Here is an 18,680-nt window from a genome sequence, read left to right on the forward strand (position 1 = left end):
TGTATATACAAAAGAAATGTCAATACAGTCTACACTCAAGCTTTATTTCTGAAGCAGTTGTCAGCCTTTCTACACTGAGTCTATTTACCGGTACATTATATGCCAGGTTTATGTGTGTGCGGATTTATTCATCTAGATTGAGAGTCGTCATCATGGTTTGTAGAGAGCAGGCACAGGGGGAGATGATAAGGGCCACTTTTAGTACCGACGTCAACCGCAATAACACGCAATGGACTGATGGGGGCGACAATTCCCATTTGGAAGAGGTAAAGCATATCTTCATAGGATGACGAAGAAGAGGCAATCCGCGACAACAGCCGAAGACTTCCCCCCTGTCCTACCTTCCGTAACCGTGCTAAAGAAATGGCGGCGTCCGTGTGCCGAGTCGGGAGCACTGTGGGTCGAGCCCTCGCCAAAACCCGCAGTGTAAGTACAGATTTAAAGGTTGAAACCAGAAAAGCTTTGAGCAGCACGGATAGTCTAAGCAGGCTGCCGGGTCTCTACTTGTCCCGTCGAGGCGCTGAAACGGGACGGGGACAGTTAGCTGACCGGTTAGCAGCGGTTAGCAGCGGTGGACGCAAGGTCACCTGTCAAAACGAGGCAGTCCATCTCACTTGAAACACTTGACTTGAAACGTCCTTTTTAATACGCGTTATTCGGACCGGCTGGTCGTGGTTTCGGCCTTCTACAAGGTCAGCAGCTGTTACGTGTGTCACCTGCCCTCATCTGCCCTCGTCAAGCCTCCTGCTAGCAGCGTTAGCGCGGTGACTTTGGAAACGCTGTTTTGTCGGTCGTCAATAGTTATGTGATATGATTGTTGAATACGTTAGTTTTGTTATCATGTCGACAGTCATTTTAACTCTGCGGACTGATTTTTAGATAACTCACGTAACGAGGAGATTGAGAAACAACTTTAACATCAACGTTAGCTTTAGCGGCGTTCCAGATTTTGAGAATGATCCTAAATCATTGCACAGCGTGTGCTATTTTATACATTTGTAATAACGTTACAGTCGATATCAGCAGAGATTGTTCTCAGAAAATAATCATATATATAAATTACCGTCTGAAATGAAAATGGTTATAGAATAACACCTTCTAGTGCAATGTGATGGATACACTAGATAGTTTAAGCTATTTAAGTTTTACATCTGATTACATTTGGTATATTTATACTGATATGTGCTGATGTATTCTGGCTTCCTCTAATTTGAGTCATTGACAGTTAGCAGAAGGTGTCATTGGTGGCAATGACAGCTGCAAAGTGTTGTCCTGTGCTAAACATTGTGTGTGTGTGAACGGATCGACTTGAAGTGTTCAGATCAGACATACAGCCAGTGGACCCTGTCACGAGCCTCTCGTTACTCTATTACTGCATTCAGTTTGTTCTAAGCTTTCCCTCTGGTTTTAGTGAGAGAAACATGGCTTAAATCTGTGGCGTGCACTCCCAGAAAACCTGTAGAAATGTTCTATCTGCATCGCTGGACAAGCAGGGCACATATGAGCCTGTTTTTTTCAGTTTCACTAATGCATGTTATTCTAAAGTTGTTGGTTTTTTGTAATGTACAGGATTTTTAAATGACTTCTGTTGTCTATTCTCCTTCAGCCCATCCTGCTGTCTCTGAGGCGTAGCCATGCCTCTGTCAGCTATGCCCAGAGCCTGGCAGGAGCCCCTGAAACTCACCTTACTACCCTAGACAATGGTTTGAGGGTTGCATCTGAGGAGACTGGACATGCCACTTGCACTGTAAGAACACAGTAATGGCGCTCTATTTAGAACCAATGTATGAGGTTGTTTTAGCGCTTTATAGACATGCCATTTCACTGTCGTTTGTGTTGCTGCCGATAATCATTTCTCATACTCTTCCCATATTTTCTCCCTGTCCTAGGTTGGACTGTGGATCAATGCTGGTAGTCGGTATGAGAGTGAGAAGAACAATGGAGTAGGCTTCTTCCTGGAGCACATGGCTTTCAAGGTACACATTAGTAGACTTTATGACCTTAAAGGTAACCTGTTGAGGTTTCCTGTAAACAAATGGAAGTCAGGTTTGGATTGAGTGTTTTTCACTGTAGCACATTGAGTGTATCCCTCGGGTTTATGATCTGTTCTCTGTTGAATGCATTTCCCTGAATCGCCCGATGGTTGGTCACACAACCATCTGAAAGGCAGTCATTGGATACCTTGGAAAAGGGCAGGCGCCTTATAAAATTATTTTGCATATGAACCATCTGTCTATCATTGTCATACACATAGACCAAGCCCGTAGCAGAGAAGAAATTAGAGGTTTCCTAGTGGGAGTAAATGTACAGTGTAACCCTGATGTGAGAGTCATGTTCAGCCTAGCAGGCCAAAACAAAGTCTTAACTGTGCCTCCCTACCACAGTCTGGACGTCAAAGAAGAAACGGTTAACACTGGCTTTGTGTTTCCAGATTGCATATTAGCTTTTGAAAAATTAAATCAAACCTCCTTCTACATTAACTTTCGTTGTTGGTACATTTGGTTGGGCCACAGCAGTTTTAGAATAAGCCATTAGATATGAAACTGTGCAGCGGAGCGAAAGGTGAACTATTCACCTCAGCAAGTATTGTCAGCATACTATTTGGTGATTGGCAATCCTTTTCCTGCGATCGTATAATTTCGATGAGCAGCCCTTGAAATAAAACGAATTAATCAAAGACACAGTTTTCTTCTACTCATCTTTTGTTTTTCGCCCCCCAGGGAACCAAGAAGCACACCCAGACTGCCCTGGAGCAGCAGGTTGAGTCTATGGGTGCTCACCTGAGCGCTTATACCTCTCGGGAGCACACTGCGTACTACATGAAGACTCTTGCCAAAGACCTGCCCAAAGGTGAGATGACCTGGTGAAGCAGTCAATTACATTATCCCCTAGATTTTATATTAATTCGATAAAACCCATTCTTGTTTATAAGATGAAGGCGTTAATGTACATTCCTAATGAGTTGAGAACCCCTAGTGCTTTGCTCTGTACTACATGGGGCAGTAGCTAAGTTCAGTCGTTTTGTCTTCTCTGTTTTCTCAGCCGTGGAGCTGCTGTCGGAGGTGGTGCAGAGCTGCTCACTGAACGAGGCAGAGATCGAGCAGCAGAGGGGTGTGGTGCTGCGCGAGCTCGAGGAAATCGAGGGTAACTCCCAGGAGGTTTGCCTTGACCTGCTGCATGCCACCGCCTTCCAGGGCACTCCTCTGGGACAGAGTGTGCTGGGACCCTCCAAAAATGCCAGGCAAGAGGAACTACATGCTCACACACACACACACACACACACGCACACGCACATTTCAAAATGTGTCACAATCTCAGGACGACTATCATCAAAGGGACACGGCTGTCAAAACAGGGCCGTGTTGTTGTGATTCGAGGTCTGAATCTTCACTGTCCTCGCAATTCATTTCGGTTTGATTACGAATCGTCTGTCAACGATTCGAATGCACAATTCTCGAGGCATCTCAATGCATCAATTACATTTCTTTAATACTGCACAAGGCTACTTTTTCAAGAATTATTCAGCATGATAAATCTGAACTCCCTTTTTATTTTCTCAGAGCTTTAAAAATCTGATCTAAAGAGTCTACAATATACATAGACTGTAGAAAATACCAGTATCTGATGGTGACCCACCTCGGGACATAAACATTACAAAAATACAACATAAATGCTTCTGCATTGCATCGCAAATGTGCTATTACCTGGAAAATAAGTTTTCACAGAGCATCTTTAAGACTATGGCATTTTACGCCACTGAATTAGCCGTGCAGCTAGCTGACTTTTTCTTACTTGTATCTCTTCTACTGTTGCTTGCACTTGACTCAAGTTAGTGCGAATGTGAGCCTGCGTGCGCGTTTTATTCATCCCAACGTTGTTGACAACAGAGCAGTTAATATACAAGCTAGCAGACCGCAGAGGGCCATGTCTCTGCTCTGTACACAGTGTGTGTATAAGCTCAGCCCTCAGTGGAACACATCGAGGAGAGAAAGAAGCATGACAAATGAAAGCAAACTCATCCGGGACTGCACTGATCTTTCCATATTCAAATCAAAACCCACCTGTTCAGAACTGCTTTTAATGTGTGATTTGTTTGCTTGATCCGAGCAACTGAAAAAGTCCCTATTTGTTTTACCTGTAATTTTAGTTATTCTTATTTTTGTAGCTTTTAGAATGTTATAATTATGTTATGTAAAGTGTCTTTGAGTATCACGAAAAGCGCTATATAAATTAAATGCATTATTATTATTATTATTAGTAACAACTTACACTGAGCTGAGATGTAACCAAACTCCCACTACGTCCCATTGATACAGAGTCGCTCACGTCCGCATTGCGATGCATCAATTTCCGCACCTCTTATTGTGACAATGCTAATTCTCCCTTCAAAAGAGGCACAACAACAATTTAACATGACGTCACTTTAATACTTAATGTTTGCGTTTCCTTTCAGTATATTTATTCCATATTATATATATATAACGTGTAAGTTACCAGCAATAATTGTATGCAATTCTTCCAGGACTCTGACCCGCCAGGACCTCGTGGATTACATCAACAGCCACTACAAAGCCCCTCGCATGGTGCTGTCTGCTGCTGGAGGTAGGCCCTCTTAGTCCTAACAGACACACACACACACACACACACACACACACACACACTGTGATGTGAGGTGAATCCTGGTAGCCGTGAATTGCTACTTTTCCTGGAATGACTTGGCGTCCATCTGATGCGCTTCCTTCGCAGGTGTGAACCACGAGGAGCTGGTCGGTTTGGCCAAGTCTCACTTCAGCGGCGTGTCTTTTGAGTACGAGGGCGATGCCGTTCCCGTGTTGTCACCCTGCCGATTTACAGGCAGTGAGGTGAGACATGTTGAGAATGTTTTACAGGAATATTTTTCATGCCTCCGCGCCGGCAACAGCGTACCATTTGTCTCAGGAACATCTGAAGGGAATTTGGAGAAAATATGGCACAATCATCCAGTTGGACTCTAGGAATTATGCTTTTAGGGGTCAAAGGTCACTGTGACGTGACATCCATCCCATTCACATCACCGCGATATCTCAGGAACACCTTGAGGGAATTTCTTCTAATTTTCCACAAACGTCCACTTGGTTACAGAATTAAGTTATTTATATTATATTTTAGATCGATGTGTTTGATGCATTATATGTGATTTTGGCCTGTGAAAGAGCATGTATTGGTGGCGATATGTTTTATTTTTTTCATGGATAATTGTTTTGTTGATCTGTTCCCAGATCCGTATGCGTGATGATGCTTTGCCTCTGGCCCACATTGCCATTGCTGTGGAGGGGGCCAGTGCTTCCAGCCCGGACATCGTGCCACTCATGGTGGCCAACTCCATCATCGGCAGCTATGACCTCACCTACGGTGGCGGAAAGGTTGGTTAAATATGTAATCTAGGCTGGTTACAATAGATTTGTACAAGCGTAATTTTGTTTATACCATAAAGACCGCATCGATAAAAGTTAATTCATTTTATGCAATTGTGTCCCCTTTTAAGCTTTGCCCACTTGAGGTTGTTGATGTTGGGCGACTTAGGCGGGGAGAAAGTTCAGAATCCAAAGATTTATAATAAAAATGATGAACAGCATCTATGGTTCTCATACGAAGGCGCCACGTGGCTGTGGGTCCACATGCTAAAAGCAATCTCTCTGCTAATAGTTACTGTCTACCGCATTCACGTGGAAGAACAACTATGGCCCTGAACAAAGGTTTGCGTGGGTTAAATCCTCTCAGCCACTGGGCTCATGGCCTCTCCATTGCTTAGTTTCCAGTAACATGCAAATAACCGTCAATGACACAGCATGCTAATGTTTTCACGGGTTGCGAGTCCCACCTGAAGTAAACAGTTCTACTTGGAAATAGTCCTACTTCCGGTAGCATCTCTACTTCCTGTGAAGCAACAAATGGTTCCTCCTGGGAAACGGCTGTTTTTACGATCTCTCCACGTGCAGCCTCCATTTTGACTATCCTCTCCCTCTATGATCAATACATTCCATTCATACCTGAATCATCTTACAGTTACAATAAACAAACGGTGACTTTCTTCAATGTTTTCCCAATACATTCTTCATACCATCCTTCATAATATCCCTTATTAAATATCATATCCTTCTTATGCATTGTAATTTAAACATAGACATTCTTTATATACATGTGCAAGTCAAGATTACAACTCTACAGTGGCCATTATGAAGGGATAGACTACGACCTGGCTCATAATGACTTGCTACCTGACGCTGGTGTGATTTGTCCTCTCACTTTAAATGTGACCAGTCGGATATCAACTGCCATTCCTTCCTCTCACCTGCAGAACCTGAGCAGCCGTCTGGCTCACCTGGTAGCGGAGGAGAACCTGTGCCACAGCTTCCAGGCCTTCCACTCCTCCTACTGCGACACCGGCCTGCTGGGCATTTACTTTGTGGTCGATAAGCACAACATCGAAGACATGATGCACTTGTGCCAGAATGCCTGGTCAGTAGTGAGACGCGCGCTCGCAACATATCTGTAATGTTATGCCAGTTTAGGATTGTAGGTCAATGTACGCATTTCTTCTCATTGCCTCCACTTTCTGTGCAGGATGAACCTGTGCACCGCAGTGACGGAGAGCGACGTAGCCAGAGGCAAGAACGCTCTGAAGGCCAGCCTGGTCGGACAGCTCAATGGTACGTTGCTACGCACTTCCACGAACACGCAAACAAACCCGTCCTGGATCTCAAGTCAACGGCACCCGTTTGTCTTTTAGGAACAACCCCAATTTGCGACGACATCGGCAGACACACCCTGAACTACGGGCGCCGTATTCCTCTTGCAGAGTGGGACGCTCGGATCGATGTGAGTTAACGCTCTGAGAAAAGAGTTTCGCCCATTCGTGCCATTTGTACAATTTAAACAGAAGTCTTGTCGTACAACAGGGCTAACTTCACTCCGCATGTTTCCTTTCAGGCCGTGACCCCCAAGATGGTGCGAGACATCTGCTCCAAATACATCTACGATAAGTGTCCTGCTGTGGCAGGTGTCGGTGAGTTCTTTGTGGGGTTTAATCCTTTTGCAGCAAGCTTTGTAACTTCTCTCTAATCTGCCCTTCCTGGCTACCTCCAACAGGTCCCGTGGAGCAGCTACCCGACTACAACAGAATGCGCAGTGCCATGTACTGGCTGAGGTTTTAAGATGCGTACTTGTGTTGCTCCGTGTGTCCCACGTTTGCTCCTCATCTTCCTCCTCAACTGTACTCCGTTTTCCTCCCACCATCACGGTGAGAGCGGACTCCTGAGGACTGTCCACTCATTGGCTTGATGGCACATTCATCCTCTCTCTTGTCCCCGTCCCCTTATCTAATCCTGCCCACCGATCACTCTTATGTGTGGGGGAGGGGGGGCAGCCAGCCATTCAGCACTGTGTAGGTCCTCATTACCTGGTACAGACTTGGGCAGACTTGAATAGTAAATAATCATCTACTGGACACACAGAATACAACCAGTCCGGAGCAAGAGTATATTTATAATTTCTGTAACATTTGTTTCTGTCCTCTATTGTACATAACAGAAGCTCTCATTCCGACAAAATAAAAATAAAAATACTATAAAAGATTGTCCCAGTGTGTTTTTGTATTAAACCTTTTAGAACCTCTTTTACACCATTTTAGTGAAAGTCCAAGAGGAGAATGTGCACACATGTTTATGTCACCTTTATATTTAGCCTCAAGACCAGCCCACTTTTTCCATGGTAGTGGAAATTGGATAAATGAAGCAACAGTTCAGCTCTTACTATCCTGTATTTTTTTTAAAATTATTACTACCATGGTCCAACAAATAATGTAACGGTTAAATACAACAATAATAATCCACTTAAGATGAGAAGTTAACAAAAAATATTCCACAAGGATAGGTTGATAAATTAACAAAAGCAGAAATAAATAAATAAAACATTTGAAACATATTCCACTCTTCAACAAAGAGGCATATTGAACTAATGTTTACAGTTCAACTCACAGTACAGTATACATACTGTCTTATCTGCTGCTCCGAAGCTACAAAGAAAGTCATATTACTGCATACTTCAATATCAATATTATATATCAATATTTGCATGATATTTGCAAAGTCTATGGATCGCCATATTTTGGGTGATATAAAAAGGCTAATATTTTAATTCAATTTAATATTTTGCTTGGGAATAGGTTGACAACGCTACAACGCTATTAATCAAGGCTACAACGTTAGCCGAATAGTTACGTTGCTAATCATTAGGCCTTTGTCTCTCTTTACCAGTTGCCTCTTGTGTTTGTCCTCTTGAAAATAAATCAGTAAATTTGGCACATTAGGCATCCTCCTCCTCCAATGCCTTTCTTTTTTTCAACCTGGCTTTTTCAGCCCCTCCTGCCCTCTTCCTCCCGTCCATCCTCCCTGACGTGTATCGCTGCGGTCGGGCGGGCCCAGGTATCAGTATCCTATCTGAGAAAACTTTTTGGAAAAGACGGGCTACGGACCGAACCAACTGTATTTGGGAGGGGAGAACTTCCTCGCATGGTACAACCCATGCAGAGGCTGCGGTGTCGCCCACTTTAAGAGAAGATGAACTAACGTGACAAATGTCAACAAATACAATTCTCGATATACTCAACCAATTGTTATATTGTTTTTTTAAATTTCTAATTTGGAATCAAATTCAGATTTATTCAGAATTTGAATGGCAGTTCAATGTGCACAACCATCAGATTGACGTCACTGCTCAAAGTGATTGTTATGAGGCGCTCTGACACGTTGAGTTTATCTGATCAGAACCTACGTCAGTAAGTAAGCCACACAATGGGACCTGCTGTGCTATTTCTACACATATATATTTGTATATACGTGTATGTACATATGTGTGTGTATATATATATATATATACACATATGTATGTACATATGTGTGTGTATATACATACACACTATAATCTAAGACAGTCATCTATCATTCAGGATCCAACATAAATATATATATATATATATATATATATATATATATACACACACATATTTATATATATGTGTGTGTGTATGTGTGTGTGTATATATATATATATATATATATATATATATATATATATATATATATATATATATACACACATACTATAATGTGTGTGTGTATGTGATTCAAGATCCAACGTATATATATCGTCTTAGATTATAGTGTGTATATATATAGTGTGTATTGCTGCGTCACACAGTATCTGTGATGACGCTATTGGTTCAGCCTGCAGGACGTTTGTTTGCTGCTGGATGACATTTGTGCGACCCGTGTTTGTTTATCGGAGGGTATCTGAGACGGCTTGTAACCCTGAAGGCCCCTAAGGGCCCAACTGTAACGGGGCTGCTCTTGTGATATCCATATCGTTACTCAGATGAGGATAAGTCCCTTGATGGGCTGGACTGGAGGTGACTCAGGAATGGAGGTAGGCTTTGTCTTGTTGGTCAGCCCCTTCCTCCTTGATGTCATCCAGACACACAAACACACACACACACACACAGACACAAACACACACACACTTCTGTGGTCTTAAAATAGAGATTTCTGTACATAATGTTCGTTTAAAAAAAAAAAAACAGTAACTGCGCATTGTCCAGCATTTAAATGTCTCCATGTCATGCCAAACATTTCAAGGTACCACACGAGAACGCACGTGCACAAAGGTGCACACGTGCACATAGCCTGTCACTGCACAAAATCCGATCTGAGTCTACAACATGAGTAAAAAAAAAAAAACACCCTGATTATTGTGACTTTAAGCAAGCCTATTATTTCAAAATGGGAACCCAAGGAGCAAATTTGGAGTTTCACTTATTTCACTTGAATTATTATGAAACGCATTAATCCCATTTCAAGATATGTAATTGCATCCCTAAACTCTCTCACTGATGACACCACATTTAGCTGCTGTTACTCCCAACTAAATGCTCCCTGTAGAATTGAATCACCGTCACAGTAATGTGGGAGAATTTGTGGCTACTCTTTCATGTAGAACTCCCAAATGAGGACTTTTTGACGTAGGCCGCTTGTTTTCCGTCCTGGATATTTGTCTGTAATCTTTGATGAGACAATGTTCTGTTGATTTAAATATATTTGAGTAAAACAAACCAGCGTACAGAGCATGCTCCCAATTATTGTGGCCTTGTGGTATCACACCTTGTAAATCAGTGAACACATTACCTTGAAGCAGAGTCTGGAAACTAGACGGTATTAAAATCACACAGGAACTACAAAGATGATCACAACAATCTGCAATAGCACGAACATTGGCCATCTCAATATTGTTTGTCTCTTGAGGAGGCTTTGGTCACCCAGTCTGCATGGATGATTGACAGGAACTCATAACATCATGATAAGAAAGGAATTGTTTTTTTTGGTTTTTTTGCAGCTTGTTGGTACTTAACTTTTTGAACAGAAGTGGTGGGTTTCAGTTGTGCTTTGACTCGGGTCAACTCTCCCATTCATTCTCGGCTAACTATTGTGATTGAACATTGTGTTATTTTTAGAAAGAGAAAGACGGCAATGAGTGCAGAGGAAATGAGATGAGAGGAAGGGAGGGTGATGGGGTGTAAAGATATAAAAAGATAAACAGAGAGGGGAAGAAGGGGTAGTGCCACTGCAAAAAAAACTCTGTGGACGAAGAGGCAGAAGTCCATTTGAACATCCGACTGCGTGTCACACAGGTCGATCATCCTGTAGCTCCGGAAGAAGAAGAAGAAGAAGAAGAAGAAGAAGAAGAAGAAGAAGAAGCTGTGAGGCAGCACACAGTATTATTGGGTCTAAGACAAGAGATCAATACCAAAGCCCTGCTTGAGACCACAGGAAGGAGAAGTGCCTTTTTGTCCAGTTACTAACTTTTCACGGGGGTGACTGAGTAAGTATTGATGGAGATTATGACATTTGTAAAGGCATACCCAGGTTTATCTGTAGCCTTTATTTGTCAGAACACGTCGCATGATTTCTTTTCATTATTAGACGTATTTATAGGACAATGAATGTGTGCAGAAAACGGTATAAACAAAGTACTTTTCCAACATTCTTTTATGTCTTTTGTCTATATTTACTGCACAGTAGATCATTTATCTCCATTTCTGCATCGACAGGGACTATTCAAATGTTAATCTATAGATGTTCCTGGATATTTACAAAATATTATCACTGTCTCATCTATTAGCCTCTAAAAGCATATTTGCATATGTAATCGGTACAGAACGACGACGGAGAGAAAGAAGCCTTGCGGGGTCAAAGTAGTGAAGTCAAGAGCCGCTGGCTGATCTGTGTGCCTTCTCTCCTTCTCATTACATTACATTACATGTCATTTAGCTGACACTTTTATCCAAAGCGACTTACAATCATGTTACATTCATCCACCGTCGACACAGCTACAGGGAGCAATTCAGTATTCAGTTAATTCTCTCCTTCTCTCCTTGCAGACAGAGCCCTGACCATGAGGAGTGTGCGAGTGTGTTTCTGCTTGGCTCTGCTGCTGCCGTGGACCGTCCAGAGCCAGAGGAGCGGTCCCGACGAGGACACGTGGAGGGACGAGCTGGCCGTCAACATCCTGAACCGCAGCGGCTTGTTGAACTCACTGCTCCGGCAAGAACGAGCCCCACGGGGCCCGGCCTCCCAGGTGCCAAAGAGAGCCCAGCAGGGGTCCCGCTTCGCCCTGTCCCTCGATGTTCCCACCAGCATCCTCAGTGTCCTCATAGACCTCGCTAAGAACCAGGACATGAGAACCAAGGCTGCGGCCAATGCAGAACTGATGGCACGAATAGGCAAGAGGAAATAAGAAGCACAGTGGGGGGCCTGGGAGCTGTCAGGGGCCCGATGGACAACATCTCACCTCACAGGGGAGTTAACTCCTTACACCTGGTTAGAAACAGCGTTAGTTCAGGTGAAATTGCGTCATTACGGTCAGTATCTGTCCTTTAGAGCTTAGATTTGCTTTACTTTTGTACTTGCATTAAATGATTATATGACCTCATTTTACACCCAAAAACACACTCTATGGGTGGCACTGCAAACAATGTCAAACAAAGTAAGATGAAGCTGGTCTTTTGTCTCCAAGATTTGTCTCAAAAATCCCAAATGTGTGTCTTGTGTCTGCATGTGTAATCTTGGATTCAAAGAAAAAAAGTTGTTCAATTAAATCCAGTATGATAATCATATTTCTTTCTCAAGTCTAATTCTTTTCACTCACTGCATTGATATGAGCCATGCTTAGTATAATTACAAGCATCAGCAACCCATAAAGCACAAATGAATGGGTCTGAGCTAAATGAGCCTGCGTCACAGGGTCTGATATGTGATAACAGGACAAAGACGTGGGCAGGATATTGACCTCTGAAGATAGAACAGACCCTTTCTATAGACCTTTGTTCACTGATACTTGATGAATTTGGCAAACAAGTCGCAGCTATTTTAAGTCTAATGCATTATCTGCTCTACATTGCACTAATATATGTGGCATGAATCATCTGTGCCCCTGCAGGGAGCATGAAATATGAAGCAACAGAGTGAAATAAACTGCTCATCTGATTTACATTGGAGTTTGTCCAGTTTTACCCTGGCTACCTTGAATTATTATTGTTTTCTTTGTACCATTTCAAGCCGCCGTAGTTAAAGCCAACACAAGTGCAAATAGATGTTCTTTATATTTATATGTAAGGCCAATATGAAGTCATTACTGGGCATGAAAGAAACCCTCCACACCCTGCAGATGTACAAATTACCCATGTGGTTGTTACCCCAACTGGACTCACAGAGCACAAGGATTTGTTACGTTTTCATCAGAATGATGTAACAATAATCTAATTAAGGAAGCCTCACTGGTTTTCTTAGGCTACTTATTGAAAAAGTGTAGAAATGTGACAAAATTAAAAAAAACTCCACTCATCGTCATAACCCTCTTATCACAATGAATGTTTTTTGTAATGACTGCACTTCTCTGACAAATCACAATTTTAAGTTATTCTTTTCAGTTTGAGTTTAAACTTTATTCACGGATTGGTCTCCACAAGAGTATTTCTGCTTAATGCTATTGCATTTAATCAAGTATTGTACTACAAATGATATAGATCTGGGCGTGGGTAATATCACAAAATGCGGGCAATATGGGGGTAAATTAGTTGCTAATAGTTTACATCTGTACTTTTACTTCAGTACAAATTGAAAAACGTTACTATATTGTGGTACTTTCACTATAAAGATGTTCACGACTCGGCAAAGCATTGCGATGGACTTCGGCCACGTCTTTCAAAGTGAGGCAGTTCCTCGTTTGTCCGCATGGTGTCCTCATTGTCTCGCTGTGGCTATCATTAGTTATTAGTTTACGGATTGGCAAACGACGGCTCCTCACGTCGTCAACATTAATTTGTTATCCACTACTTCTTCTCTGAGCAGCGCGTTGGTTCAATGCGCACACAGAGCACGCACACAGAAGGGGGACAAAGAAGCCGAAAATGGCGCAACCCGGAGCGGGTAATCAGTGTCATCCAGGTGTTATTAATTAGCGTTGGAGCAGCGACGGGCTGCTCGTGGCTGCACTTTACGTCCGGAAGCACGCGCGACGGAAAGTAAGTCTGAATCTGTTACTGTTGTTCCACGTTGTGCTTTGGTTGGGTATCGTATCACTCTTTGTTCTGTGAAATAAAAAAAACAAGCAGGTGCACATAGAAACATTTAAACATTTACATGTAGCATTACGCTGTGGTACCGTTGTCAACCTCAGTATTGTGCGTGTGTGTGCGCGCGTCTGTTTGTGTGTGTGTGTGTGTGTGTGTGTGTGTGTGTGTGTGTGTGTGTGCGTGTCTCTGTGCGCGTGCGCGTGTCTGTGTGTGTGTGTCATTTGAGGAACATTACCAGTTGAATGTGGTCTTTTGATCCCCCCCCCCCCTCTCGCTCTCTTTGCGTTTCTTCCTACTGAAACTGCAGATTTTTTAAAATGTACCCGGGTAAGATTTTTGTCACAGTTTTCTTATCAATCCCTGGGTTTTAGTTATTGTGACCTCAGACTACCTAACTATAGCTGTAGGGTTGTGCCATCATGTGATAACACTGGGATGTATGGACACGTATTCCATAAGCCAATGTGTGAGATAACTCTGAACATTGAACAAATACATACTTCATGTTCTAGCAATTGCATAACTGTCACATATTCTCTGCGACCTTTGAAAAAAGTGCAAATTGCCATTTAGTTTTTGTCAGAGGTTGAAGTTTGAGGAGGTTTGTATCTTTCTTTTATCAGCAAATCCTCCTTTGACTGCATTGAAGGTAGAACATTCAACTAGGACATGGCAGCTGACGCCTGTTCGTTGTCTTTCTGAGATCATTTGATTCTAGCTTGATGTCATTTGAAATCAGATTCACTAGAAAATTGTGTTTTTTTTATAGATGAGAAATTTCCCCGCAAGCTCTAATGTGACAAATTTGCTCTCGCCAAGAGCCGCAAAGCAAACATGTTAAGTTAACCAAGACTTCTGGTTTTCATATAACAAACCTCTTTGTTTTGTCTTTTAAAGGGCTGATTCACCAAATTATACAAATCACATGTTCTCGCTATTTAGCCATGCAGATAGATGGATCGTTTTCTACAGTATAGAGCTAAATATGATTTAGTTTGTTCCACATGTATTGAAAAATATGATTTGTAATGTCTTTAGAAATCTTTCCAATAACAATCTCCGGGTTAATCTGAGAAACTTTTCACAGACCACTCTGTTGGCATATTTTGAGAGGGACACTTTCCTCAGTAGGAAATCCGGGGCTTTCGCAGGGGAGGGTCAGAGCAGTGCTCATGGAGAGTTACTCAACACAGCTTGCAACGAGCTCAACGGTCATCGGCACAAAGTTCAGTCGCCGAGTGGCGCAAGACACGGCCAGAAGAGTGTCAGAGAGGTTTAGTGGAGTTAGGAGCAGCACTTCAGGACCACAGCGATAAGGATTACATTCAAACACGGCCAGGACAACCACGTCTCCTCTCTATAACAATAAGGTCATATATGTTACAGATGTTTCTGGTTTTTCTTTTTTTTCTTAGGGAATTATTGTGAAATGTGTGTAGTTTATTGAAGCACAAAAAGGGGTCTGGTTTTACGGATGAGTTAAATATCATAGATGTAGACATGCACACTAAATAGGGCACGCACAACCAGAATGTACTTCAGATCCTTCTTTATCGTTTGACTTTAAAATGTTTAAACTTTCAAGCTGCAATATTCACTCATAGCTGCTTCTTCTCTTTGCCCTGTTGGGAATGTTACCCTTTGCACGTGATGTGTTTTCTTCCAGTTAAAGTCTAGCTGCTAAACCGATGCTTCCTCCAATCGCAGGTCGATGTGCTCTCAGATGGAATACGCTATGAAGTCCCTCAGCCTTCTGACTCCGTCTTCCCTCTCCAAGTAAGAGCACTGCTCCGTGGGCTGGATGGGATGGTCAACGACCGGCAGTTAACAGTGGAGGAGGTTGAACATCATGGAGTTTCAGTAGTATGTCTTCCGTCTTTTCTCAGGTGTGTGACGGCCAGTGTCTCGGCCAGCGCCTCCATGACCCAGCAGCTCCTGTCGGGTCGAGCTCCTCGGCCTAAGCCCTTCAGGGTCACAAATGCCGACCGCAGTGTGAAGAAGGGCATCATGGCGGACGTGCTAGAAGACCTGATGAACAAGGCAAGGAGTGTGTGTGTGTGTGTGTGTTCAAAAGGGCTGTGAGGGAATTGGGAAGTAGTCGAGAGTAGCTGATGATGAAACGGTGACTAAAACGGCCACAGACCGATTGGCCCATGACTCACTTATTGTCTGTGAGGCTCATGCTGGTTAAAGATCGAGGTGCACGCCCGACAAACAATGCTCTATCTTTGCGTAACGTGCGTTATCTGAAGCGCTCCTCCTTGTGCCCGCTCTACTCAGGTCAGCGACTCGCTGAGTGTGCCGTGTGTCGGCGCCCTGGTGCTGGATGAAGACGGCACAGGGGTGGACACGGAGGAGTTCTTCCAGACGCTGCCTGACAACGCTGTCCTCATGGTCCTGGAGAAGGGCCACAAGTGGACCCCACAGACGGTATGATAGTGTCTGACCCTTTTTCCACATCAACCAGTAGGTGGCACTGTTGATCCGCTGCAGTGTGCCGTTTCACATACACATGACTGACTGCTTGATTCTTTTACGTATTGCCTGAATAAACAGGGGAATATCTGTTTCTTCAATGAAGCCGCCATGAATATGGATGCTACAGGGGCCTGTGGACTGAAGAGTAATAAAGTGAAATTTAATCAGCAAATATTGTATCTGTCGGGGCAAAAACCCTCTTGTCCTCGGGCAACAGTAGGTTGTGCAACTTCTTTGAATATACTATTTAAAGTCGCATGTGTCTAAAGAACCAGGACAGGGTTCACTGCAAATTCAGGACACCAATGATGACCGACATGTCCTGGGTTCATCTTAGTGGACACAAGCAAAACATTATTGATTATAGAGGGCCTGGGCAGTTGAGGTAAAGAAAAACAGCTTTGTCATCATTATGTAGATCAGTTATTTGTCTACTGAGCTTCTGTAAACGTATAAAGGCTGGAGATCTTGGACTGAAACGTTAGCAGTAATTTCTGACATTTCAGAGATTCCTGTTCCATTCAGCTGAATGTTTCAGGACTTGTCTGTACTTTGGCTCATGGTTGATTACTTGTAAACTTGTTCTGGTAATAAAGTGTTATATGACAACCGTGCTTAAAGTACTTTTGACTTCTCACAAGGTAACGTAACATTAATTTCCACCACCGTATCCTTAAACTAAATCGAGGAGGAATATGTCAGTTATTGTGCAAAGGCTGAGCTTGGGGCGAACACCAGAGATTAGTTTCCCCCTTCAGAATTTTCAGAGAAGAATCAAAAGCTGCTATTAAATTTAAATGGCGTTTCTCCCAAAAGCAATTAATTTCCATAGAAATTGAGGCATGCAGTGATTTGCATTCGCCCCCCGACATGTTTCCTCTGGTGACCTCACGTTGACCTCGCTTCATTGTCATGTGCCTTTCCCATCATTGCTGGCAGCAGCTGCTTCAGTCCGTCATGTCTGCTGGTGGAGCTTGCTGTTGTCATCACGCCAACTAAATGTGTGTGTGCGTGTGCCCCCTTTGACCCAACCTGTGTGCCCGGTCCGTCGCCTCACAGAACGGCCCCTCCAGAGATCAGCTCAGCGAGTGCCGGCCACACCACCGGACAGACGTGGCCAAGGTGACCTTTGACCTCTACAAAAACCACCCCAAGGATTTCATTGGCTGCCTGAACGTGAAGGCAACCCTGTACGGCGCTTATTCCGTGTCCTATGACGTGCGCTGTTACGCCGCCAAAAAGATGCTGAAGTGAGTGTCTGAATATCTGACGCCTCCTGTCATTATTCTGCTTTTGTGTTGAACCGTCATGGAATCGATGTTTTGTTTCTTCTTTTCAAGCGTTTAATCCAATCAAAAAGGAAAATGTATCTACTTAAATGATCAGATTGCAGAAGAACAAACGGCTTGATTTTACCGGGATTAAATTCATGTTATGTCATCGGAGCTTCAGTCGGAGAGGATTACATTTTGCAGACTGGTCAAATATGTTTCTGTTGTGCTCACAGGGGAGCACGGAGAAGAGGTTTGTTTCTTAGAAGTTTTTTTTTTATGAGATGTGGTTAATGTGAGGAATGATTATTTCATGTCAGTCAGCAGCTCATGTAGTTATTTTCTATGACATTTCTCATGACATGACATTTCATTACAAATAAATAAATAGTAATATCATAACTATGAATATCTCAAGTTGCTGCATATGACCCCTTTCTTTCTCTCTCTCTCTCTCTCTCTCTCTCTCTCTCCCTCCCTCTGTGCTTCCAGGGAGGCTCTGCGATGGACCATCTTCTCCATGCAGGCCACAGGCCACATCCTGCTGGGATCCTCCTGCTACATCGAGCAGCTGCTGGAGGAGGAGGAGGAGGAGGAGCGACCAGAGAAGAACCTGCCACTGCCACAGGAAAGCAGGATCAGGCAGCTGCATAGCATGCTCCTGGGAAAGATAACCCACTCATGATGGCGCTGCCAATGACGGCGCAAACACCTCGTCCACGTTTAGGACACAGTGTAGTGACAGTGTCAGTTTCCTGTGCAGTTGTGCGGAAAATTTAGTCCGTCACTTTCTTGTTCTGTTACTTTTCTTTTTTTGTTTGCCCTATATGTACAAGCTGATACCATAACTTATTCCTCAGAAAGCACTTTTACTCATTACTGTAACTTTATCCTATGGAGCTGAATGAATAAATAAAACTAACACTTTTATTTCCTGTCCCAAAAAATCCATTTCTTTCTACATACAGTGGTCTATAAGTGAGCTTGGATGTGCAGTGTAAGCCCATTAAGCTGGCTGCGTGTGTGTGTGTGTGTGTGTGTGTGGGGGGGGGGGTCCTGGTTAAAGTCAGTGTAATTGGCAACAGGTCCAGCTGTCTCTCCCACGCTTCCCTAATTGTCCCCTGGTCTGCACTGTCCTGTCAGCTGCAGCCGGCCCCTGCCTCAGAAAATCCGAGGAAGAGAACGAAGTAAGAGCAGCTGCAGAGGGCGAGAGGCCGGAAGCAAACCATTATGCTGCGAGAGAAGAGAGATGATGGCTTCAGCTGGCG

The 18,680-nt window shown here is 43.3% G+C and overlaps 3 protein-coding genes across 6 annotated transcripts; all 3 read left to right on the plus strand.

Annotated features, from left to right (window-relative positions):
• Window positions 1-159: 159 nt before the first annotated feature.
• LOC117731296 (cytochrome b-c1 complex subunit 1, mitochondrial) lies at window positions 160-7,615 on the plus strand. The gene is made up of 13 exons (XM_034533551.1): window positions 160-426; window positions 1,607-1,747; window positions 1,890-1,976; window positions 2,721-2,850; window positions 3,043-3,241; window positions 4,523-4,602; window positions 4,747-4,862; window positions 5,259-5,402; window positions 6,338-6,498; window positions 6,604-6,689; window positions 6,770-6,858; window positions 6,970-7,045; window positions 7,129-7,615. The coding sequence occupies exons 1-13, from the start codon at window positions 364-366 to the stop codon at window positions 7,191-7,193; spliced, it is 1,437 nt and encodes a 478-aa protein (XP_034389442.1). The 5' UTR covers window positions 160-363; the 3' UTR covers window positions 7,194-7,615.
• Window positions 7,616-10,664: 3,049 nt separating this feature from the next.
• Window positions 10,665-12,205, plus strand: LOC117731345 (urocortin-3-like). The gene is made up of 2 exons (XM_034533637.1): window positions 10,665-10,911; window positions 11,471-12,205. The coding sequence occupies exon 2, from the start codon at window positions 11,485-11,487 to the stop codon at window positions 11,824-11,826; it is 342 nt and encodes a 113-aa protein (XP_034389528.1). The 5' UTR covers window positions 10,665-10,911; window positions 11,471-11,484; the 3' UTR covers window positions 11,827-12,205.
• Window positions 12,206-13,376: 1,171 nt separating this feature from the next.
• On the plus strand, window positions 13,377-18,342 carry LOC117731344 (cell death activator CIDE-3-like). Of its 4 annotated transcripts, none has more exons than XM_034533633.1 (7): window positions 13,377-13,612; window positions 15,371-15,439; window positions 15,550-15,703; window positions 15,944-16,093; window positions 17,201-17,391; window positions 17,528-17,665; window positions 17,905-18,342. In XM_034533633.1, the coding sequence occupies exons 1-7, from the start codon at window positions 13,452-13,454 to the stop codon at window positions 18,095-18,097; spliced, it is 1,056 nt and encodes a 351-aa protein (XP_034389524.1). In that variant the 5' UTR covers window positions 13,377-13,451; the 3' UTR covers window positions 18,098-18,342. The 4 variants fall into 4 exon arrangements, with proteins under 4 accessions (XP_034389524.1, XP_034389525.1, XP_034389526.1 ...); XM_034533635.1 differs by lacking the exon at window positions 13,377-13,612 and adding an exon at window positions 14,847-15,033; XM_034533634.1 differs by lacking the exon at window positions 17,528-17,665.
• The last annotated feature ends 338 nt before the right edge of the window (window positions 18,343-18,680 follow it).

Source organism: Cyclopterus lumpus, chromosome 5, assembly GCF_009769545.1.
Source record: "Cyclopterus lumpus isolate fCycLum1 chromosome 5, fCycLum1.pri, whole genome shotgun sequence".
Classification (NCBI taxonomy): Eukaryota; Metazoa; Chordata; class Actinopteri; order Perciformes; family Cyclopteridae; genus Cyclopterus; species Cyclopterus lumpus.

Excerpts from the sequence above, each read along its gene's own strand:
- LOC117731344 (XM_034533633.1), top strand. The coding sequence starts at position 13,452 with ATGCGCACACAGAGCACGCACACAGAAGGGGGACAAAGAAGCCGAAAA. Across the intron at positions 15,440-15,549 it reads ACTCCGTCTTCCCTCTCCAA|GTGTGTGACGGCCAGTGTCT; the intron begins GTAAGAGCACTG and ends GTCTTTTCTCAG. Across the intron at positions 17,392-17,527 it reads GCCGCCAAAAAGATGCTGAA|ATTGCAGAAGAACAAACGGC; the intron begins GTGAGTGTCTGA and ends TTAAATGATCAG.
- LOC117731296 (XM_034533551.1), top strand. The coding sequence starts at position 364 with ATGGCGGCGTCCGTGTGCCGAGTCGGGAGCACTGTGGGTCGAGCCCTC. Across the intron at positions 4,603-4,746 it reads GGTGCTGTCTGCTGCTGGAG|GTGTGAACCACGAGGAGCTG; the intron begins GTAGGCCCTCTT and ends CTTCCTTCGCAG. Across the intron at positions 6,690-6,769 it reads CCTGGTCGGACAGCTCAATG|GAACAACCCCAATTTGCGAC; the intron begins GTACGTTGCTAC and ends TTTGTCTTTTAG.
- LOC117731345 (XM_034533637.1), top strand. The coding sequence starts at position 11,485 with ATGAGGAGTGTGCGAGTGTGTTTCTGCTTGGCTCTGCTGCTGCCGTGG.